This window comes from Passer domesticus, chromosome 9, assembly GCF_036417665.1.
Source record: "Passer domesticus isolate bPasDom1 chromosome 9, bPasDom1.hap1, whole genome shotgun sequence".
Classification (NCBI taxonomy): domain Eukaryota; kingdom Metazoa; phylum Chordata; class Aves; order Passeriformes; family Passeridae; genus Passer; species Passer domesticus.
The window spans coordinates 37,499,178-37,522,217 of record NC_087482.1 but is presented as its reverse complement, the minus strand read 5'-3'; the positions used below and the strand labels follow the sequence as shown (position 1 = coordinate 37,522,217).

Below are 23,040 nucleotides of genomic sequence, written 5' to 3'. Positions count from 1 at the left end.
AAAACCCGTGCCCCCAGGGACACCCCGAGACAGCCAGATGCTGTGCACAGTGCACTACCAGCTCCCCATAGCCATGCACGGCACTCGGCAGCCCGGAGAGGGTCCAGCAGTGCAGGCTGGTGGTCAGGCACCACTGCTACCCTCTGGGCCGGGAGAGCTGGCAGGAGCTGACAAGAGCCATTAGCACTGGCCAGCGTGTCTGTGTCACGGGACCTCGCCAAGCAAACCTCATCTACTCCGAGGAGATCCAGAGAGGCCTGATAAAGGCAACTGTAACAGGAGCGCTGGCCTTGAAAAGCGATCAGTAAAGTGGGAGGGAGGGATTCTCAGTGGGATGTTAGGGATGAGAGAGGTATCCTAGTCCATGCCCAGGCACCTCCCTGAAGGCTGCTCTGACTTCCCAAGGCAAGCTGCAGTCCCTTCCTCTGCCCCAGAGCTGAACGCGTGGGGGTGGCCCGGCTCTGCCCGGGAGATTGGCCTGTCCGGGGGCAGCTCCACTGGCGGAGACCTGCCAGCAGCTCTGCCCTCCATCACCAGCCCACAGCCTCGCTCCCCCAGCACCTTTCAGCAGTGCTCAGGGCACTCCTGCAGCAGCACAGAGGCCCTCTCCCCCTCCCCACCCTGGGCAGAGCCCCTGAGCTCCAGGGGCAGCCTCTCACGCCTGGCCAGCCCTGCTTGGACCGACTTCCGTGCACGCAGCAGGCAGCCAATACTTTCCCGAACATCCTTAATGAGCAGAGAATTATTTAACCACTTCCCTTCTCGAGGAACGAGCTCCAGCACGGCACCGGAGCTGCTGTCTGCCCAGGGCCACGGTCCCAGCAGCATTAGTGCTGGGTCAGTGCACCGACGGCCCTGCAGCACAAACTGCATCCAGATCGCAAACCGTGAACAATGGTGCTCCTGTTGAATTAGCTGGGCACAGGGTCCCCGCTGCAGAGTGGGCACATTCAGAGGGAAGCCAGAGGGTGGGCAGGCAGGCTGGGGCTGGCAGAGCACCTGCCAGCACAGTGCCACCCTGCATGTTTCTAGGAATTAACCAGGAATGCGGATTTATCCCAGTTTGGCACCGGGGTATTTCCCACCCCAAACCAGGCAATCCTTAATGGAGTTTTAGTAATGCCAAACTTCCCTGGGAGAACTGGGGAGAAGAGCTGGGGGTGTGGTCTGCAGCTGAGCGTGCCCCATGCAGCAGCTGGGCACACAGGAGACACCATTCCATGGAGCTGGCACAGGGCTGGGAGCAGGAGACAGGGAGGAGCAGGCTGTCATAGCCCAAAGAAAAGCTGGACACATTGGGTGGTTCTGAGCACCATTTTACTGAAGGGCTGGACACCTGCTAGGACTTCATAACAAAAAGTTCACTTCATTTAAGAAAAAAGACAGTCTGGTTTTTGTCCCATTCCCTTCCAAAGAGTGGAATAATACTAACGCTGTCTTTTCACTAAGCAATGCCATTCCAAAATATACAACATTGAATGTGGAACAGCCCAGCTTCATATTAACATTAAATATTATTAGAACTTCAGAAACATTCTACACAAACAAATGAAACGGTAAAAAGTTCACTCAAGAACAAGATGGTCATTTGTAAAATCATGATACAAAGTTTGTCACTCGCCCTCCCGCGGGTTGCAGTTGCTGCTCCCCAGCCGCTGCTCGGGATGCCCAAACACCAAGGAATGCCACAGAGGAGCCGTGGTGCTGGTCTCAGCTGGAGCAGGTCGGTCGTGCCGTGGTGTGGAGATGCCTCTCATGGAGATGCTGCCTGGCAGAGTGGCACAAGTGCTGGGCAGCGCCCACCCAGAGCCCCTGTGTCACTCAGAGCAGCTGCCATGCCTCTGCTCAGGAAATGCTCCTCCTCAGCCCAGGACCCAGGAGGAGAGAGGGCACCACAAGGTGCCTTCCCCACCATGAACAAACACTGAATCTCGCTTTGTCCCAGCCCTGGCCTGCGCAGTGTGGCAGGAGGGGAGGTATTTCTGGGGGTAGCTTTGCAGCACCTTCTCTTTCAAAACAGCACCATGTGCCTGTGTCTGTGGGAATCACCAGATACTCACAGGGGCTGCCTGTAGCCACAGGAACACAGGAATGGAAAGGGCTAATTAAGACAATAAGGAGAGAGTCCCAGATGATAATAAGGCCTTTAAGGGACTCCCTGGGGAAGGTATTTTGGAGGCCACATGAGCTGTGCCAGATTGTGAGACCAATGAAGGATGGAAATGAAGGGTAGGAGGGGTGCCTGCTCCAAAAGGACTCCCACACACCTGTGGCACCAGTGTCCATGTACTGCTGCCAGGCAGGGTAGGGGAAGCTCTGTGGCTGGGCAGGGATGGAGGGAAGACAGTGATGTGGAAAGCCACAGCCTTGGCTCCTCTGTTTGCACATCTCCTGCAGCAGACACAGAAGCAGCAGGCTGCTGGCTGTCCAGGTGCTGCTGGCATGTTTAGCTTTCCCAGCTTCTCACTTTTCCACCAGCCTTCCCTAGTGCTCCTAAGGGAGCAGTCTGGCCGCAGCACCACGGCTTTGGAGGCAGCTGCTGGCCAACCTGCAAGTTCCAGCAGTGCCACAACTACAGACAAGCTCTATTCCACACTAAGGGATGACCTGGTGACAAAGGCTGGCCTCTAATGTCTTCTGGGACAAGATTCCTCTGAGGTACTGGCACCTTCCCAACAGCACCCAGCTCCAGGCAGAACAGGTTGCAAGGAGAGGGAAACCCAAGCATGGTGCTCTCTAGCAGAGTTCAGAATGTGAGGGCTCAGGAGCATCCTGCCCTGCTGTGCTCTCCACAGGTTGTGCCAGCCCACCCAGCTGGCAAAGCTGAGGGCTGCAGCATTGTCAGGAAGGTGCCAGCTATCCCAAAACTGCTGTCCTCTCCGTGGGCCACTTCAGCTCCTGCAAGGCCATCCCCATCTGAACACAGGAGCAAAGAGGCCAGTGCCCTTTTGAAGACTAAAAAAGAAACTCTAACTTCCACACAAACCAACCAGCCTGGCTGAGCAGCCGGTCAGCTCAGCACCGACCCTGCCAACCATGGCCAAAAAAAGGATCCTCCCACCAAAACCTGCCTTCCTGCCTGGGAAGCTGCCCAGCTCAAGTCACTGCCCAGCTGGAGCTGAGAGACAAACCTGCTCTCCATACCCAGGGATCCCTTGAGCCATGGCCAAAGGCCCAGCTTCTAGACAGGGCAGGGAACTTGGATCCAAAGGGGAAGAACTGCTGGGCTGGCTGAACCCCCCACATGCTGGCAAGTTCTGGCCATGAACACAGACAATTAAAAGGACACAAACTCTGTGCTCAATTCCAAAACCCAGAGCCTCCAGCCCCTCTGGCCACAGCTGGAGCTGGGGTGGAGGAATGCTCCTGGTGTATCAGGGGGCCTGGAGGACAGGCTGCAAACCATGGGCAGCTGTGCAGCAGGATCCTGGAGCCACACGTGCAGCATCACCCATCTGTGCTCTTCTGCTGCCGATTCCCCTGGCATGTTCTTAGCTGGCAACTGGCTGAGCTCCATGCAAGGAAGCACCAGGCAATGGGGGGGGATTTCAGCCCACTAACCCCAGCCCTGTTAGTATGAACTGGTCTGAGAGCTGCCCAGTGAGGTGAGTACTTCAGGGAGCACACCTCCTCCACACACTGAAACACCGCTCCTGGGCTGCCAAGCAGGAGTAACAAAATAATCCCTTCTTATTTTGCAAAAAAAAAAGTGCTTAAGAAACCCTGTACAAGGATTGCTACAGCATCTGGCTCATAGGGGATGCAAATATTTTAGAAGCAGCAGCAACATGCTACATGGCTTGCAGGGAAGAGGCTGAGGAGAAACTTCTACAGCCATAAGCAGTGGCAGATGGTGAAATCTGATCACAGTGGCCATGAGCTGCAGAACATTTCTACCAATTAACATTGTGATTTCAACTGGTATCTGATGTCAGCTTCCCCTTCAGCTGCCTGCTGGACAAGCTGCTCTCCCCATGGACCTTGCTGACGGACATCTGAAGCATGCAGGAAGCTCAAGGACCTTGTCTGGTGGAGGGGAAGCATAAACTGCTTCTTGGCAGCTGAATAAAAGGAGAAATTATTTCCAAAAAATCAGTTGGAAGAACAGCCCTTTGACCGCTAGCCGAATCATTTCTAGAAGTGACAGTGGCACAAATCCATGCGTTAAAAGCATTCCTAAGAGAGCCTCCAAAGCTCCCAGCTGTCACAGTGCCCAGAACAACACAGGCCAGGTTAGGCACTTGGATGAATTCAAAGTGACTAATACAGAAACAGGTCTGAACAAGGTGCATACCACATGCTCAGCAGAGACCACAGTGCTCTGGGCAATGCATTTCTTTGTGCCTGCCAGTTACTGTTGCACAGATCCCTGGAAACGTTACTCAGCTGCCACAGAATAACCCAGGCTGGAAGGGACCTGTGGGGGAGACCTCTGGTTAGATCAGGTCTTAGGCAGCCCTGGTTTGATCAAACCCTTCACCTACCCTGAACATCGACACAGAGCCCCTCTGCAGCCTCATGCACATCAGTGTTACATGCCCAGGACATCAGGGGCATCCACACCTGGGCAGAGCTGAAGGACAGGGGAGCCAACCCATGCCAGACTGAGGCACCCCTCTGCCAGCACTGCCTGTGGGCAGCAGTTGCAGGCACCAGCACAGAGGCTGTAAAGCCTCTCTATAACAACCTGCAACCCCTTCAGTCAAGTTCCTGAAGCACCTGCAAGAGGAAGAAGAGACAACAGGAGGGCAGAGAATGGTGGTCAGCACTGCCCTGTCGCTCAGAGCCCTGTGTCTGTTAGAGATGTGCAGGAGAGCTGACAGAGAGGGGACTGGTGATGAGCAAGTCCCTGAGCACACAGCTACAGAGTGCTCACTTCCCTGGCAGCAGTCTCAGTGACACAGAGGCATTTCCAAAGCTTGTGGAGCAGAACACCTTTTGCTGGTGGCCTGGGAAGGACACAGGGCAAAGTGTCATCACCAAGCAGGCACAGAACTCAGCTCAGTGCTGGGAAAGGCACTGCAGCACTAAGGCTGGATGCTGTGCTGGATGTGTTAAACAACAATACAAGTCAAGTCCTGACTGGCAGAGACCCAAGCTGTGAAAGACAAGAGTGAAGAGGCAGGCAGCAGTACAGCTGAGAGAAGACACACAGTGATGAGGAGGGATGTGGCCTGGTAAGTTGGCCTCAGGTGCTCAGCTTCCCACTCAGGCTGGAGGAAAAGCGGCTTCGACCTGGATTCAGCCTTGTTCATGCACTCTGTTTTTCCCAGCGGAGGCCAAGTGCTCAGCTGGGATGCCTGTGCTGCATAAGGAGACTCCAAAGACAGCTCTCAGTGCCCTTATAAGGGTCTGGGAACGGGGGAAGCTGCTGAGCAGCCCGACAGCAATACCACAGGCAGGAGTTCAGAGCCCTCCTCGGGAAACAGCCCAAAAGAGAAACACCAGTGCAGGACTTCAAGACCTGGCATTTGAGAGCGTGGGAATGAGAAAGCTCTGAAGGAGTGGGAACAAAAGGGACAAAGCAATTTTTGGCCAGCTGACAGTGATGGAGAGCCCCTGTTCATCCAGCAGCAGGTCAGGACAGGGAACACTCTGCCAGAGCATTTTAAAACACAGAAGCAGAAGAAAATATTTCCTCCTCCTTGGCAGCCAAGCAGCGGCATTCACAGGTCAGTCTCAAACACTGCAAGTTATGATCTCTGACAGCAACTCAGAACCCAAGTGTGGGGTTCAGGGCTTGCAATCATTCCCTGAATCATAAAATCACAGAAGGGTTTGGATAGGAAGGGATCTTAAAGATCATCTTGTTCCAACCAACCTGCCATGGGCAGGGACACTTTACACTAGACCAGGTTACTTTAGTGAAAGTGAACCTCCACCCTGCTCTGTGTGGGTAAGAGGAGAACCCAGATGCACCTCAGAACACTCAACTTCCCTGCCTTCTCACCCCATCATGAACCTCCTCTCTTCTCTCCATACCAGTCTTCCTTCCTGTGCTGGGGATCAGACACTGACCCCTTTTATAAACCACTGAAATCCAACCAGGTGCTTTGGGGGCAGGGCTCAAATATAAGGATCTGGGACTTCCCTGGGGAGCTCATCCCTTCAGCCAATGCCCACAGAGATTACTAGGTCAGACAACTGGTGTTTTGAGCTGGTGAGAGAATGAGTGGATTACACCACTGCTGCAGAGATCTGAGCACACAGGGATATACAGAGCCAGGCCCATACCCAGCCCAATGCCTCCTCCTTTCCCCAGGACACCAGGTTGTCCCTTCCAGGTGACAGCAGCAGCACTAACTGCTCCAACGAGGTGTTTCTCCTGGGATTCACAGATCCCTCCCTGTGGAGTGCAGAGAGCACAGAGCCGTGTTCTGATCCAACAGCGTGTCCCCGGTGCAGGGAGGTGACAGCAGCTGCCTGCAGCGGCTCTGCAGTGCCTCCTAGGGATGGCAGAGCCTGCACTCCTTCCACACGGAGCTCTCACACCTGCCACACACCTTCTCACAACATCCCTGATAGCACAGCAAGGCTGCCACCCACCCCGTGATGCCCATCTCCCCTCCTACTGCTTCATCCCCACAAACCAGAAAGCGACTCTCTGTGTTTTAGTGTTGGTGTATGTCCTCCCAAATTTTTCACTTTTCTGCTTTAACTCAGGCTCAAGTATCCCACTGAGCTGTGGGACTGGAAGGATGTAGCTAATGCATTCAAACACAGCGTGAGTCTCTGTCGTGGTTTAACTCCAGCCAAAACCAACAGCCTTCTCTCCCGGCACCTGGAATCTGCTCCTGGAACACCCAGCAACAGCAAAGCAGTTACATGGGGGGCAGGACACCACACAGTTCATGCTAACAGTTCAAGCCCTTTGGCTCTAACAGTCACAGTTCTTGATCCATGGCTGCACCTGGGGTATAGGAGAGCAGAGTAATGCTGGGTGCTGAGGAGGAATCCTCTCCGGAGGCAAATCCCTACCATGTGTTCAAAACTTCTGCTACCCACAGAGGAGGTGCCTAAAGATGTCAGACAGACTTGCAGCCCTGGGACACTCCCCCACTGTTATGCAGAGGTTATACCAAAAACGGGATTAAAACTACCAGCTGGTAATTCTCCAAATGATTTGGCATTCTGGAGACAAACACGTGGCTACACCACTGCTGCCTCCGAGCTGCTCAAGGGAGCCCAGGACAGACTGTCACAACACTGAACCACAAAGCAATTCTGGCACCTTTCAACAAAAGGCTAGCTGAAGGGAAGGAGGAACAAAAGCTATCAAACCCAATCCCAAAGGGATGGAGGAGGTGCATCTTCCCACAGTTCCTGGGCCATATGCACATATATGGATATATAGATATATAGATAATAAAGTTATAAAATTTGATCAAAATAAAACCAGTAAATGTACAGCTTGAAAAAGAGCAATATCACAGTGCATCAATGTCATGAGAAAGTCCCGTGTTGTCCCCTGCACAAGAGCACAGCCTGCCACGTCCAGGGGAGCGTGGTGAGAAGTGAGCTCTCCAGCCCGCCCAGCTCGCTGCTGGCCAGAGTCACTGTCCCACACTCCCAAACAGGGGGTTGGATTTCTGCAGCCAGTTCTGCACAGCAGTAGCAGACAGGCAGAACAGCACGAGAGTGGGCTGCTCTGTCTGCAGGTTAGTGGGCATACTGGCACCAGAGACAGAGTCACTCCTAAGCCTCTCTGCGCTCTGGTGCCAGACTTGTATTTACTTACAAAAAAAAAAGTGACAAAGTGAAGAAATTCAGGGGACGCTATGAGAATGGGACAAGGGCTGAATTTGGATCACAGGGGACAGGTTGACCCTAAGAATCTTCTGTGCTCTCCTCCTCACTTCATCATCAGAAGAAGAGTTCCCCACCTTGATGGTCCGGAATTTCAGCAGGTTCAAAGCACTCTGAGCCAGTCGAGTTTTCTTTCGGATAGGAATGGTATTTGCTTTTTTCCTCTGTGGTGCTTCTTTTGCCTCTGTAGCTCTTCTCTTCTTCTGTCCAGAGCCCTCCTGGCAAGTGCTGCTGTCCTTCCACTCTGTTTTTCCCACCAAAACTTCCTTATCTTTGATTTTCAAGGTCTTGGGCTGTGGTGCTGTGGTGCAGTCCTGGGACGAGCTGCCTGCGACTCTCCCGTTGAGAACTCCAGAGGCTTTGCAGGCGTTGCTCTCCTGCAGCACTCCACCCTTTGGTCCCCTCAGAAGCTTTAAAGCACGGCTGGCAGAACTGGGTGCTTTCTTAACCAAACGCTTGTACCCCTTGCCTTTGGTTATTTTAGTACTCTTGCCTGAAGAAAACTGCTTTGATGAATTTGAAGTCTTGAGGAGTTTAAGGTCTGAGGGAGAGATCCCAAGACGCCCCTGCGTGCACTTGGACTCCAAACAGGACGTTGCAGTTTTCAGTGGCACCAGGGCTTCCAGAACCACTGACAGTCTCATAGCTGGATACACATCAGGATACATGCTTGTAGGGAAGCCCACTGTCGCTGCCTTGGATGTGCCAGATCCTGTCTGCTTCAAGGAGCTCAAGAGGAGATTTCTGGAATCCCCTTTGGAGACTGGCTGACTGGAGACTTTCAAAGAGCTCACTGCAGTGCTGGTGGGCAAAGGGGCCACTTTTGCCACCGAGTTCCTGGCTGGACTCTGAGTGGGCTGAGCGGTGCTGGCGCAGCTGCGCTGCGTGTTTCCGTCCGTCTGACTCGGAGTGACTGCCGTGCACGAGCTGTACCCGTACACATCCTTGCTCCTCAGAATCGTGGGCTGGTAGCCCTCCTCCTTCAGGCCTTGGATGAAGGCCACCAGCTGGGTCTCCGTATCCGAAAGATCCTTGGACATCGGGTTGAAGACTCGGAGGGCTTCCTCCAGCACCTTCTGTCCTGCAGAGGAAATTCTTGACCAGGAATGGACAGCTTTTTCTTCCTCATTGTTCACTGCAATATTCATGGCATTAGGCAAGCACGTGCTTCAAAAAGGTCCAAATTACTGGAAAAACAACCCTTGACACCTCAAAAGGAGAAAGAAGACAGTTAGCTTACAGCAACTGAAATTATCCAAGTTTTTAATATGAGACCTGAAGCCATTAAGCCCAGGCATGGCTGGTCACAAACACTGGGTCAGATTCTGGGCTCAACCCAACATAGAAGCATCACCAAGAAAAACCTGTCACTCATCTATCTCTGAAACAAAACTAAAACATCTCTCACAAAAATATCCTCCAACCTAAACAAAGACTTCAGGAAATCCTATCCAAACCACCCCAAGATGAAGGACTCCAATGATTAACTCAGCAAAATCAGCAGCTCCTTTCCAGTTTGACTTTGAGTTTGACCCATCCCAGCTTTGGATAACCAGATCTCATTTTCCCTGGGAAAATCTGAACCCTCATTGAACCCCCTCCCTGTGTACACACCTCAGCCACCACCACTGAGCCATCTCAATACTGAGAAATGCCTGACTTCAACTGCATCCCAGCACCACCTTTATTTTCTCAGCTTCTTAACTGATGCTGCTCAAAACCTGATTCTGAGCCCCTTGCCAAAGCTGCAGTTTCCTCCTGGAGACCTGGCAGCAGGGCTGGAGGCTGTTCCAGTTGTGCTCCACTGGTGCTGAATGCTGTGGCAAGGCAGCACTGCTCCTTGCTGTTCTCTTGTTTGAACCACGGTCCACAACTTGCTGTCACAGCAAACTGGTGTTGATCCAAGGACACTGGCTGCCAAGTGGGGAGGAAGCAGGAAATTCAAGCAGGGCGGTATGAAGGAAACACACATCACCAGGGCCAAGGGTACAAAGGCCTGAGGGACAACACTGGGATCACACTCAGGGCACTGTGCAGCTGCCTGCCCGGCATAAAAGCATCAATTATTGCTTTCAATAAAAAATAGGCACTAAAGGGCACTCCAGGCAGGACCTGAAGGGCAGTGCTTCAAGAGAACTCTGATCCTGGTGGCCTCACAGCTCCACAGCTGGATGCTAGACCAACAAGGCAAAAAATCTTTAGCTTTATTGATACCTCACAAAATAATAATAATGAAGATTCAGTTAAAAACCCTGATCAGGGAAATGGAGGAGGTGTCAGAGACAGTTTTGGGGAGGGCAGTGCACAGGCAAGAAAGCTGTGATGGAGAAGTGAGTGCCTGAGCAGCAGAACAAGGAACCTCTGGTGTCCCATGTTCCCCAGCAGTCTGGTCTCAGCATGGCACAGGAGCAGAGCCCGTGCTGCCGCCAGCTGCACACGCAGGGAACAGACCCAAGGCAAGAGCAGCCACAGGAGGGAAAGCACAGGTCAGTGGGGGAGTAAGAACCTCCACATGACAGACTAATCTCAGTCAAGTGCTCTGCAGACGTCATGGCCAAAGAGGGATTTGGAGGAGGATAATGCAGCGTTCAGAGGCAGGCGGGGGATCTCCCACGAAGGAGGGCAGGCAGGGAAGTGATCCCACAGAGCCCCAGCCAGCTGTGAGAGTCACCACCTCCAGAGAGACCAAGCAGTGCCAGACACAGGGAAGCCAGAGAGGGTGGAATGTTAATTTTGATGTGGTGAGGCAGAGACCAGCGAAGAAGCACAAGCAACAACATGTGCTCAACAGGATGGAAAATGGATCATCTTCAGGCTGCAGCAAGCCCAGGAGCAGCTGGGACATCTACGGGGTGTTCTGGCTGTGACATTCCATGGGAACGGGACTTTCCAACATCCAGCCCCTTGGTCCTGTTTGGTGCGGTGCCAGCTGTACTGGAGGAAAGCCGGCCACGAGCAGACACCCCGGACAGCCTGACAGCAGGCTCCCTCCCGTGACGCACTGCTGCGGGAGCACAGCCCTCCCGGCACGGTGCAAGCGCAGCAGCGGTTCAGAGCCCCGGCTGCCCGAGCACGGCAGGGCTCTCCGCTGCACCGCAGGGGGAGGCGGCTGCCGGCAGGGCGAGGCGCGGGGCTGGGGCGGCCTGCAGAGCCGGGGCCGGAGCGCGGTGCCGAGGAGTGCCAGCTCCCCGCTCAGCCTCTCCTCTCGGCCCGGCGGAGCCCCTTCCCGAGCGCCCGTCCCCCGCTCCCGCGGCCCTCCCCAGGGCTCGGCCCGCCGCCGGAGGGGCCCCGGGGCGGGCAGGCCGCCTGGGCCGGCCCCTCCCTGCAGGGCTCCGGGAGGTGATTGGTGCAGACAGGGGGTGCGGCACCGCGCTCGGCCCGCGCCGGCTCCCGGCACCGGGGGGGCGGGGGCCGGGGCGGGGCCCTCAGCGCCGCGGCTCCGCCTCCGGCGCCCCGAGGCCGCCCCGGCGGGCGGCTCGGCAGCGCCCTCGCCCGGGAGCCGGCGCGGGGCCCGGGCCCGCCGGCCCCAACCTACCGGCTGCCGCCAGACCCGCGCCCGCCGCTGCGCCGCGCCCGCCGCTCCAACATGGCCGCCCGCGGGGCACCGGAAGGGCCCGCGCTTCCGCTTCCTGTCCGTCTCCGCGGGCCCGGTCACGCCCACGGCGGCGGAGCGCGTTCGGTCACGGCCCCGCCCCGCCGTGTCCACGGCAACGGCGGCCGGGGCCGCGCCGGGCCGGCAGGGGGCGCCGCCGGCGGAAGCGGCGCGGGCGGAAGCGGCGCCGTCACCAGGTAACGGCGCCGGTGTCGGGGCGATGAGCGGCGGCGCCGGGCGGCGGCGGCGCCTGGTGCTGCACGTGGACCTCAACAACACGGTGGTGGCGGCGGACACGGTGACGGGGCAGGCCCCACGAGCGGCGCTCAACACCTTTCTCAGCACCGTCACCTGGGGCCGCGTCGGGGCTGCCGGTGAGCGCGGCGGGTACGGGGTGCGGGGGCCCGGTGTGGCGGCGCGGGCGCTGAGCACGTTCCTCTCCTCTAGGCGAGTGGGAGTGGGTGAGCGACCGCCCGTCCCTGCTGCCCCCGTGCCCCGGCGCCCTCAGCTACTACAGCCGCCACGGCCGGGACCCCGCCTTCACCGAGGCCGGCCCGGGCCGCCGCTTCCGTGACCTGCACGCCCGCCACCTGCGGCTGCTGGAGTGGCCGGGCCGGCCGCACGACGCCCTGTCGGTGCCGGGGGAGCCCGGCAAACGCTACCACCTGCTCCTGCCCTCCTTCTTCCGCCTCCTGGACGCGCTGCACCGGGACGGCAGGGCCTTCGCCGTTGTCTTCAGGACCTTCGGCAGCGACCTGCCCCGCGCCCTGCGGGCCGTCAGCAGCGCCCTGCGCGGGCAGCACCCCCGCTTCCCTGCCCTGCGGGACGTGCCGGTGAGTGGCCGTCGTGATGGGGAAGGGCAGCCGGGTGGTCCCACAGAGCCTCCCCCCCATGTCAGGCTGCTTTCCAGCTGCTTGGCCAGGCTGCTTTTAAAAGCATCGAGTTCTCTGGATGAAGCTGTTAGCTGTGGGGGAGCACGTGTGTGCAGATCCTCTGTGGAATGGTCTCCTCTTGGGGTATCCCGTGTTGGACAGAGCATGCCTTCTCCCGAGGAGGGGCTGCTGCAGCAAAGCAGGGCTCCCTGGCCCAGAGCTGATCGCAGCTGCACTCTCCTCCCCCTGGCAGCACACTGGGCAGGAGTGCTGGGAATGAGCTTTAGGAGATGCTTTAGTTATTCCTTGGAGTGTTTTCAGGTAGCAGAGATTGAAATGGGAGCAGTGTGCAGCTAGGAGGTCATACCTTTCCATCCCTGGGGAGAGGGATGATTTTTGGTTGGATGCATTCTTGTCATCTTCCCAGCACTGTAGTGGTGGGGAGCCTCCACCCTGCTGCTTGGTGTCTCTACCAGTGCGTGAAACCTGTCTGCTTTGCAAACTTTTTCTTCCCCATTTTCTGTGGTCCTGCAGCTCCCTGTGGACCTTACCCCTGGCCAGATACGCTGCAGCAAGAAGGAGGTGGTGCTGACACGGGGAGCAGAGCGTCTGGCCACCCGGGAAGACAGAAGAAACCTTTACAACTACTTCAGCTCCTTTGAGGGAATTGGAGGCTTCCAAGACCACTTTGACTGGTGAGAAAGAGGGCACTGAGGAAGTGGCTTGGGCAGTATCTTCTTTCCTGTGATTCTCTCAGTTTCTGGGATAGCTCCTAGTTTTGAAACCTTTAAGTTGTTGGGGTCCCTAGCACTTAGGCACTCCCCATTTTGCCTGTGGGCAGCCTGATGGGACTCACACCATTCCTGAGGTCCCCATCCCCTGGTGTACCTCCTGCTTTTCTCCAAAGACCCCCTGATTTGTCACTTCGATGCAAAATTCCTCATGTCTCATTCCTAGGAGGGCATGGGGAGCAGAACAGGACGTTCTCCATCCTGGTTTTGTGGCTCAGAGGGTGCCCTGGGCCTGCAGTACAGTCTGCCATTACCTGGGATCTGTCACCCTCTCCCTGTCCTGACTGTTCATTCTCCACTTACTGTTTCAGGTGGGCCAGAAATCAGTTCTCTTCCCAGGGTGGGAAGCCCCTGTGGGTAGACCCCCACGATCCTGACGTTCACCACATCTTCATTGATGACAACATCCGGCTGGACGATGGAGACACCATTGTTCACCCCCAGGTAGGTGGCTGAAGGCTCCTCTGGCACCAGCAGCCTGCACCAGGGATGTTCCTGGCAAGGTCAGACATGTTTTGTCCCCTTTGCATGAGGCTGCAAAGGGGAATCAAGGCATAGCCCTGCTGTCACTGCATCCTGTGCCAGCAGTGTTGGTGGCAGCGATGCGCAGGGAGGCTGAGATCAGCTGTCAGCCATGCACAGCAGGTTCTGGCTGCCTCTGCTCCCCTCTGAGTCAGCCTGGAGGCAGCAGCAATGATATCAGGGCTGCCAGCCTTGTCACCTGTCTGAATGAAGGGGCAGTGTTTGTGGGGAGCACACTTGGGAAGCAGAATGTTTACACAGACAGAGCCGTGCCTGGCCGTTGGACAGCTGTCAATGCTCAAACAAGAGCTGCAGATCCATGGGCAATCCTCAACCTCTGCCTGTTTCCATCCATATGGAGACTGTGCCGGGGGGGAAACACAGCAGCCAGTGAATTGTCTGGAGTGTTTGGCAGGCAGCCTGGGAATGGAAAGGGGTGGGATGCTCATTGGATGGTCCCTTCCATACAAGCTTTCTCAGCTTACACATTTGTAGCTGGTGGCAGGAATTGTTACTGCCTGGACAGACCTGTGCCATGTGCCATGCCTGGTTGAGGGGAGCTTTTGCAATGGCTGCTGCCTGCAGATCTACAGCAGCTGGAGTGTGGCTCACACAGCTCCACTTGCTGCATTTCAGCATCAGGCTATTTGTCTGATCAAGGAGTTCCTCCTTTGGCGTTGGTAGCCTGCACGTCTGGTCAGGCAGGCTGCTGTGCTAATCTCATGGCAGCCCTGGGGCTGCTCCCACACTGGATCACACAGGTAGGATCCACTTATGGTAGCAGCAGACCTCGTGGGAGTCTGGGCAGCAGCCAAGCATCTTCCCAGCAGGGCTCGTCGTCACTGCTGGGACCTTGCTGTCCTGCAGCCAGGATCAGTAGGTGGAAAGCCATTCTCCCTTCTTGCATCTCCAGCTCTGCAGGGCTGTCCCCATTTCAGTGATGGTGACAGAGCAGCACTAGGAGTGAAACAGATTGCCAGGAGGCTTTAAGCAGGCCATGGTGAAGATCAGAAGGTGAAGTCCCTGTTCCATCCTTTGGCAGCTAAAGGAAGAGCTGTTGGCAGAGGTTTGTCTGGAGTCAGCTGCTCCACAGAGTTGTTTTCTTCCAGCTGCATGGTGTGGCCTGTTTCCTTAAGTGAGCACCAGGCACATGTGTGACATGCTGGTTCAGAGTCAAAGGCAATTTCTGGGAGAGGGGGAAATCTGGAGAAATTTCACCTGCTGTTGCAGTGGTGATAGGATCACCCTGCCCTCTGCCCCTGACACACAGCCAGCATGGAGGTGCCTGGCTGAGGGGCGGGCAGAGCACACCCGGGGCGTGTGCATTGCTGCCAGGCTCTGCTCTCCCTGCAGGTGTTCTCAGAGAAGGGCAGCAGCAGTCCCAAGAGCGTGCCCACCTCGGCGCTGTACAACATTTGCCTGGTGCAAACCGATCTGCTGGAGGCCATTGCTGATGAGGACTATTTCCTGCACTGTGTGAGGAGGTGCGAGGAGAACTACGACCGCTACCTGGCCTGCATGGAGAAGGACACCCCAAGCCAGCAGTGGGATGGACAGTGATACCACCTCATGGGGCTGAGTGGCTCCAGACTGGGACACCACCCGCTTCCTGCTGCATGCAGTCAAAGTCCCAGGCAGGCTCCTGCTTCAAGCTGTTACCTCTCCAATGTGCAATGTGGGTGTTCAGTCCTATCAGGACCTTCCATGAGCAAACACAAGCATCCTGGGAGCTTGTGTGATGGGATTCTTGGAGGAAATATTCTTTGGCAGTGTTGCCCGTGGTGCCCACTTCTGCATGAGGGCTGGGGCTCACCATCCCTCTGCAGTCACCAGGCAGGTCCCTTCCACCATACTGTGATGCAGGCAGCCTCGCAGTGTTTGCGCCTCACTTTCTGCTCCTGCACTGATGGCTGGTGCAGAGCAGGTGCCAGGATGAGTACAGTGTTATCAGCAGCATCCCCAGGTAGCATTTGTGGTGTGGTGTTCTTGGTGGATGCCTTGTCACTTCTGTCTGTTTTTAAAGCAAACCTTTTTAGCTCATTTCTGTGTGAGTTTCCTGCCTGCCCTTGGCTCTGCCTGTGCTGGTGGGTGGGAAGCGCCTTTCCCAGCGTGTTCATTTGCCTGGCTCAGCCAAGTGGGGACAAAAGTGTTGGTGGAGGGTTTGAGACCCATGTGCACCTTTCCTGATGCTGCTGAGAGACCCCAGCAAGGTCACACTCGGAGCAGGGCTGAGCTCATGTTCTGTCCCTGCAGTGGTGACAGGGTAGGGGTCATCCCTAGTGTAGGACGGTGGGTTCCCGACTCCTTGTGCCCGGCACGGTGTGGCTCTGGCACCGGCAGCGTACAGCAAGGGAGGGCAGAGCCAGGGTCTCTCCAGCCGCTCTCCCTGCGATGGTTCCTTCCCGGCCAGGTGAACGCGGCAGGGGCACGGCGGGCCGGTGGCACCGGGAGGGCCGGGCGGAGGGGAGCGGGGCACGGCAGGGGGGCCGGGGCGGACGCGGCACCGCCTCCACCGGCAGCGGGCGGGCCCGGGGCGGGCAGAGGCGCGGAGCGGCGGGGAGAGCGGCGGAGCGGGCGGAGAGGTGAGTGCGGTCCTGGTCCCGGTCCCGGTCCTGGTTCCTGCCCCTGTCCCTCTCGCAGCGGCGGCGCGGAGCGGAGCGGGCAGACCGGGCACGGCGGAGCGGCCGTCCGGGGTTGCGGGCGGGCATCCGGGGAGCGCCGGGGGCGCGAGCGTTGCAGCGGGAGCCCGGGGGACGCCGGTGCCAGCGAGCTGTGGGCGGGAGCCCTGTGGGTGCGGGCTGCGGGGCAGTGCGCCGGAGCGCCGGGGCTTGCGGGCGGGAGTGCGTGCAGCACCGGGCTGAGGACGGTGCGCCGACAGCAGGAACTGGCGGGGTCCGGATTGTGAACGGGAAGCCTCTGCGGGGTACGGACCCGGGGGATGCGGGTAGAGAGCCCCGGGCACGCGAGGGTCCCAGTCAGTGCGGGCTGTGTACCGGCAGCACCGGGTAGTGGGAGCCCGGGGTGCGGGAACCTCGGGAAGCAAGAGCGCTGGTACGTGCGGGCAGAGAGTCCCAGGGAGTGGGAGCCCGGAGGGGGCGGACAGGGAGCCGTGGGGCGCAGTCGGGAGCGCGGAGGGGGTGGGCAGGCAGCCCGGGGTGCAGTGCGGAGCCCCGCGAAGCGGGAGCTGTCGCACGGCCAAGGGGAGCTGGCTAGCCGGGGCTGGGGGAGCGATGGGTGCCTGGGCTCTGACTCGGATGCTCTCCCCGCAGGAGCCCGTGGGCCGGACCAGTGGCGAGCCGGGCCGGATGGGCGGCACGGCAGGGCCAGAGCCCGGGGAGCCCCGGGGCGGCTGAGCTGGCCCATGGCGGCGGGCGCGGGCGCCTTCGCGTGGGCCACCTTCCCCGCCATGCCCACGCGGCGCGTGTACTGCAGCGCCGCGCACCGCGACGGGCAGCTCTTCGTGCTGGGCGGCTGCGGGGGCGGCGGGCGAGCCCTGGCAACTGCCGAGGTGCTCGACCTCCAAGCCCAGCGCTGGACCACGCTCCCACCGCTGCCCACGCCGCGGGCTGGCGCTGCCGTCCTCGCCCTGGGCAAGCAGATATTGGTGGTGGGTGGTGTGGATGCGGCACAGAGCCCCCTCGCCTCCGTTGAGGTCTACCACGTGGATGAGGGCAAATGGGAGAAGAAGGCGGCGTTGGCTCAGCCCTCCATGGGCATCTCAGCTGTGCAGAGAGGTGAGGGATAGGAACATGTTGTGACTCTTGCCCAAAGTTTGCTAAGCATCCTTGGAGTCTTGGTACAGCGCAGCATGCCAGGAGCCAGGGTTGGTCGCTGTATGTGGTGCCCATGTCTGCTCCCTGGACAGGGATGCTGTGGCGTGGACCAGGCTGCAGTGTGGTGGGCAGGGCAGAGGAGATGTCAGGACAGTGGTGGGAGCGGGCAGGGGTGCCGGCCGCACTGGCCGCACTGGAAGCAGGAGCAGGATTTGGCAGTATGGCTGTGTTGCCATGGTGTCTCCAGGGAGATGATACTGCCGAGAATAATTAGAGAGGATGGCCCTGTGCTCCTGTCTGTGCCTGATGGATGGGATGGGGAGGGGGGCGAGAGGGTCCCAGTGCAGTCAGGGCATTGCCAGGCTCAGGCCTGGCTGTACTCAGTGTCCCCTGGCTGCCCTGGAGCAGTGTCTGGCTGTGGGGCTCGGCAGTACCGCTGCTCCCTGCCCTGGGGGGCATGGGGGTCTCCCAGCCCTTGGGTGCTGCCCACAGATCCCCCTGCCTCACTGCTGCCTCTTTTGCAGATGGGGCTGTCTACGCACTGGGGGGAATGGGTGCGGACACCTCTCCCCAGGCTCTGGTCCGTGTCTATGAGCCGGCAAAGGACCACTGGCAGCCCCTGCCCTCCATGCCCACACCATGTTACGGGGCCTCTGCCTTCCTGCAGGGAAACAAGATCTTCGTCCTGGGTAGGTGCTGCTGGGGCAAACCAAGCATCCCCTGTGCCTCTACCCTCTTCTTCCTCTGTTGCCAGGCCATAGAATGACCTGGTGCACCCCAGGGTGGCTCCATGGTGCCCAGCACTGCAGCCAGCGGGCCCCATCCTGCTTGCTGAGCACACCAACAGTGCCAGCTTGGGGCACTGGCAGCTACATCTCCTCTGTGCATAGGAGGCCGGCAAGGCAAGCTGCCTGTCACCGCCTTCGAGGCTTTTGACCTGGAGACGAGGAGCTGGACACGCTACCCCAGCGTGCCCAGCCGCCGCGCCTTCGCCGCCTGCGCCATGGCTGATGGAGTTGTCTTCAGCCTGGGTGGGCTGCAGCAGCCAGGGCCCCACAACTTCTATTCCCGTCCCCATTTTGTCAACACCGTGGAGATGTTTGATCCTGCACAGGGTGAGCTCCATGTCTCTGGGTGAGGTGGGAGCATCTTCTGTGGGTCTGGGATGATTCTGTGGGTTGGTGAGAGGTGTCTGTGCCTGTGGGACATGATTATCTGGGCTCTGAACATCAGCCTCTTGTACCCGTGGTGAATCCTGTGTTCCCTGGTCCCAGGGAGTGATTAACCTCGGGGTGTTCTGGCCTTGGTGTACAGAGGGGAAACCCCAGCAGGCGATGCTCACTCCCTCTCATACCCAGGTGTGTGGAGAAAGCCAAGCCGCACCATCCGTATGAAAGAGAAGAGAGCTGACTTCGTGGCTGGATGCCTGGGAGGAAGAGTGGTGGCTGTGGGTGGCCTCGGTAATGCTGGGGGTAGGCGTGTGGCCATGTTCCCATCCCCGTTCTTTGGGGCACATCAGTGATCTGCATGGCAGTAGGGAGGTTGGCTGTGCAAAGCCACGGTTTACTGCAACACTGTCTGCAGCAACATCTCTCCATGCTCTCACAAGTGCTGGGGGAACCCTACTGCCCTGTCCCACTGGCTGACCCACTGTGCCCCTTGCCCCTTTTGCTCCCCAGTCAGGCTTTTCCCAGCTCATGTGCAGCGTTCTGGTCTCACACAACCCACGGTGGCTCAGCTTTGCTGTGCAGGGTTGCAGTGCTGCATCCCGCTCCCGAGAGAGCTGGGGAAAGGTTAGTGCTGTCACTCAGCAGAGGGCATACAGCAGGAAGGGCTGCCTGGGGAGCCTGGTGCCAGCCACAGCACCCCCAGCCCTGCAGCGATGCCTGCCAGACCCCCAGGATTGCTGTGGGAATAGGGAATGGTGCAGGCTGCATCCCTGCAGTGTGGCATTGCTCCTGAGTCCTGCTGCAGCTGGAGCTGCCTTATCCCTGCAGAGTGCTGGCACAGGGAGGGGGGGAGTGTAAGGAGTGGTTGAGGAGCAGAGCCAGCAGGTGTAGCATTAGTGCCAGCAGCATCCCTGTGGGGACTCTGCTAATCCCCTGATGCCCCCACTAATTACCTCTGGGATCTCAAAGCCTGTGCAGCTCAGGGCTCGTGTTGAGGCATCAAAGGGATGTGGAGGGGGAAAGGCAGAGCCTGGGGTGAGAGGTGGGGAGCTGCACAGAGGCTGATGCGGTTCTGTCTTCCACAGGGAACCAGTCCTGCCCGCTGGACTCAGTGGAAGGGTTCAGCCTCTCGCAGAAAAAGTGGGAGCCGCTGCCCCCCATGCCCACTGGCCGCTGCTCCTGCTCCAGCTGCCCAGCACCCAGCCTGCTCTTCATCATCGGCGGTGTGGCACAAGGTCCCAGTGGCGCTGTTGAGGCTCTGTGCCTGCGTGATGTGCCCTGAGTGGGACCCCGGGGACCAGCCCTGGCCAAGCACCAAGTGCCTGAAGACGGGGACAGGGTGTGTGAGCACCCATGTGTTCACCCAGGGTGACCTGTCTCTGTCCCATGATGCCAGGCACCAGAGCAGCTGTGGGTTTGGGAACTCCCAGCTCCTGCAGCGCTGTGGCAGTGAAGCCCAGGGCAAACTCCTGCCTGGTGGGATGGCCATCGGCAGCAGCGTGGAGGGAGCAGCGGTGGCAGGGCTGCCACTGGCCTCACTGCCCTGTCCGGCCCCATCTGTGCCACGGCGTAGCTGTGCCGTGTGTGTAGCAGTGAGTGCTGTGTCGTCGTAGACCCAGTCGATGTCTCATGTAGCACAGAGGTGCCCTGTAGCTCAGTGCCTGGGAGGTGACCTAGCACCTCAAATAAATGAAACATGTGGAATTTTATCCCACTGGAGTCATGTCGTCTCTGGTTATCCTGCTCCGGGCAGACACGTGCTGCAGCCTGTCAGGAAAACCCCTCCCAAGGCAGAGTTCAGTGACTCCATATGGTGGAGCAAGGGTAGCTCTTGTTCTCCCCACTTCCAGGGTGAGCGGAGCAATGTGATGTAGAGATCAAGTCCCTGTTTGGAGAGGGGGAGCTAAGCAGTGGCTGTCCTGCCTTGGCACAGCCTTGTTCCTGCTTGGCCTCCTGTGGGTGAAGAGGCTATGGGGGGATGAAGGCAGCAGCAGGGGAGGGACTTTCTTGAAGGTACCCAGGGTGTGAGAGAAGCAGGGAATGTTGAGGGCTGCCAGGAAGCTGAGAAGAAATAAGAGATGCTTAACGTCAGGGCTTGTGGGCCCCATTCAGCACCACAGCCCCATCTCAAAGGATGAACCATGGCTGGTGTGGGAGAGAGCTGGGTCCAACTGTGTCCAGCTTCTGCAGGCAGGAGCACTGCAATCCTGCTTACTGGCAACCAGGAAGGGAATGTAAGCTCCATACTGGTAGTGTCTGTGGGTGGTGTTTAGGGGTGCACTGAGATCAAGGGAGGTGACACTTGAATTACCCAGAGCTATGGGCTCACCTGAGCCTTGCTGCTCTTGGCTCACACCCAAGAGTCACACAATGTCTCACACCCAAAGCAGAAAGCAGGTGAGGGATTTGATCTTTCATTGGTACATTAGAAAGATCTCACAAGTCTGGGTAAATATCAAGTACAGATGCCTGCCCTTTCAGAGAAAACAGCCAGCCTGAGCCTCAGGTGGGCTGCAAGGCTGTAGAGACAGGAGACTGAATCCCATCAGAGCGCAGCAGTGTCCAACACACTGCTGGAGCAGGCTGTGCCATGTCCTGGGGGCACCACAGCATGGGAAAAGTTGGAAATTATTAAAGAAAGAGTATTCAGATGACACTTTCATATTGCTACTCCATTGCCTCTGGTGCCCACCTGGCACAGTGACTGCAGGGTCTGTCCTGATGCACTGCATGACTGTTTGCCTGTGATTTGTGAGGAACAACTTGGGATACCTAGGCTGGTGGTACCTCAGCTGGAAGCATCCTTGCATCTGCCTCTGGAGTTGCCATAGAAACCACAGTTGTGCCAGAGCCAGCATCAACACTGAGCCCCAAATTAGAGCTGGGAGGATGCACTGGCAGCTGGGGAGGAGGTCAGTGGTTTGTGCTGTGGTTGGGGGCTGGACAGAGGGACACCTCCTCTGAGCTCAGTGTGCTCCAGCCTTCTATGAGTATTTCACAGCACTCCCTAGCCTGTGCTCAAACCCTGGTGGGCTTGTCCTTCTCAGGGTCCTGGAAGGTGACAGACCCCTTGCTGCCCCTTTGGTATGTCTGTCCACCCTGACAGCTCTTTCCAGAATCCACCAAGGCATGTAATAATTCCAATCCTGCTAAACCTTTAGTCATAGGGGACCCTAAATCATGGAGCTGCATTGGAAACACAGGCCTGATTAATAAGCTTTTCCCGCAGGAGCATTGCATGAGTGGGATAAATCAAGATGCTGAGTCACCGGCAAATTGACATCCCTATGTGCCAACTTCACAAGCTCCCTGCTGCTGATGGGGTGCCCAAGGCTACTTTTCCAAATTCCAGGCGGTGGCAGCTGCAAGAGCCAGAGGATGCTGGAGGGGGAAGCTGGAGCTCAGGAGCCCCTCACTGCTGTGGTGTTTACAGCAGGGAGGCTGATGATCCCTGCCCCTCAGGCATTTGCCCCTCTGTCAGCAGCACTTTGCCTCCTGCACACACTTTCCTGCACATTGACACACCAGAGTGCCTTTTGGCTTGGCTCCTCCACCTGAGTGCAACAGGACCTCTCATTAAGGGTGGAATTGTCATTCTTTTCTATCTCTGCTTATGAGCACAAGACCAGAATCCCATTTGAATGAGGGGAGAAAAGTTACCAGGAAAATGTTCAAGGACATCTGAGGAATGGAGAGTGAGGGTCCTGACCACTTTTGCAGACTGACATGTTTTTAACTGAGGAACTCCTGTGAATTTTTAATGGAATGTGATATGAAGTCGAAAAAGTTGAGGAATGTACCAAGTACATTGCTGTCTATCTCCTGGAAGCTTCTGCTAATTTTTACTAAAGGAAAGACTACAAGGTATCTGGCTACCCTCCCTAATGCTGGAAGCACAGACTGTTATTTCAGATATAAGGAGGGTTATGAGCTAGCGCCTGGCAACGTGGTTAATCTCCCCAGAGCATGTTATGGACGGGGGAGATGGAAATGGAGGTAGCTGTCAGACCTATAATTAAAAAAATGTGTTTCCATATTGAAATTTCTTTCCGTTGTCAGGAGAGATGGAAATACAAAAATCTCATTTATCATATTCCACAAACTTGCTAGACATTCATACCAGAAGGCTCATCAGAAATAGGAATAGCTCTTTCTAAGTACCTAAAATAACATGTTGAGCCTTATCGCCAGTGCGCACAGCACCAGCAATTCCTTTTCTAATGGCAGTGGAAGCACTGCAAGTGGTACAGGACTTCACAGTTCCTTCTGCAGGGAGATCTGGGCCAGCTTTTCAATCATGAGCAATAAAATGCTGGAACATCACTGTTTATGATGCAGGACCATATAGGGCCTGGATGCACAGCAGGGCTCTTGGCAGCAGTGCCATGTACTCGCCTGTACAACAGAGCCGTAGGCAGTTCAGGAGCAGAACAAGGCTCTTATTTACTTAAAAATCACAATAAACATTAACATTTCCATCTGCTTGGCACTCTGGAGGAAGGTTTGCTTTCCAGC

At 57.3% G+C, this 23,040-nt stretch overlaps 3 protein-coding genes across 7 annotated transcripts; 2 read left to right on the top strand and 1 right to left on the bottom strand.

Moving 5' to 3' along the window:
- Positions 1-1,300: 1,300 nt before the first annotated feature.
- CCDC71 (coiled-coil domain containing 71) lies at positions 1,301-11,438 on the bottom strand. The gene is made up of 2 exons (XM_064432815.1): positions 11,342-11,438; positions 1,301-9,015 (listed from the first exon to the last, which is right to left on the bottom strand). The coding sequence occupies exon 2, from the start codon at positions 8,952-8,954 to the stop codon at positions 7,767-7,769; it is 1,188 nt and encodes a 395-aa protein (XP_064288885.1). The 5' UTR covers positions 8,955-9,015; positions 11,342-11,438; the 3' UTR covers positions 1,301-7,766.
- On the top strand, positions 10,204-15,623 carry LOC135307066 (uncharacterized). Its single transcript, XM_064431738.1, has 6 exons — positions 10,204-10,262; positions 10,736-11,772; positions 11,846-12,231; positions 12,805-12,965; positions 13,373-13,505; positions 14,937-15,623. The coding sequence occupies exons 1-6, from the start codon at positions 10,204-10,206 to the stop codon at positions 15,141-15,143; spliced, it is 1,983 nt and encodes a 660-aa protein (XP_064287808.1). The 3' UTR covers positions 15,144-15,623.
- Positions 15,624-15,769: 146 nt separating this feature from the next.
- Positions 15,770-20,234, top strand: KLHDC8B (kelch domain containing 8B). Of its 5 annotated transcripts, none has more exons than XM_064432817.1 (6): positions 15,770-15,993; positions 16,853-17,317; positions 17,881-18,045; positions 18,247-18,471; positions 18,715-18,816; positions 19,611-20,234. In XM_064432817.1, the coding sequence occupies exons 1-6, from the start codon at positions 15,975-15,977 to the stop codon at positions 19,805-19,807; spliced, it is 1,173 nt and encodes a 390-aa protein (XP_064288887.1). In that variant the 5' UTR covers positions 15,770-15,974; the 3' UTR covers positions 19,808-20,234. The 5 variants fall into 5 exon arrangements, with proteins under 5 accessions (XP_064288887.1, XP_064288886.1, XP_064288888.1 ...); XM_064432816.1 differs by having other exon boundaries at positions 18,715-18,828; XM_064432818.1 differs by lacking the exon at positions 15,770-15,993 and adding an exon at positions 16,064-16,165 and having other exon boundaries at positions 18,715-18,828.
- Positions 20,235-23,040: the final 2,806 nt, after the last annotated feature.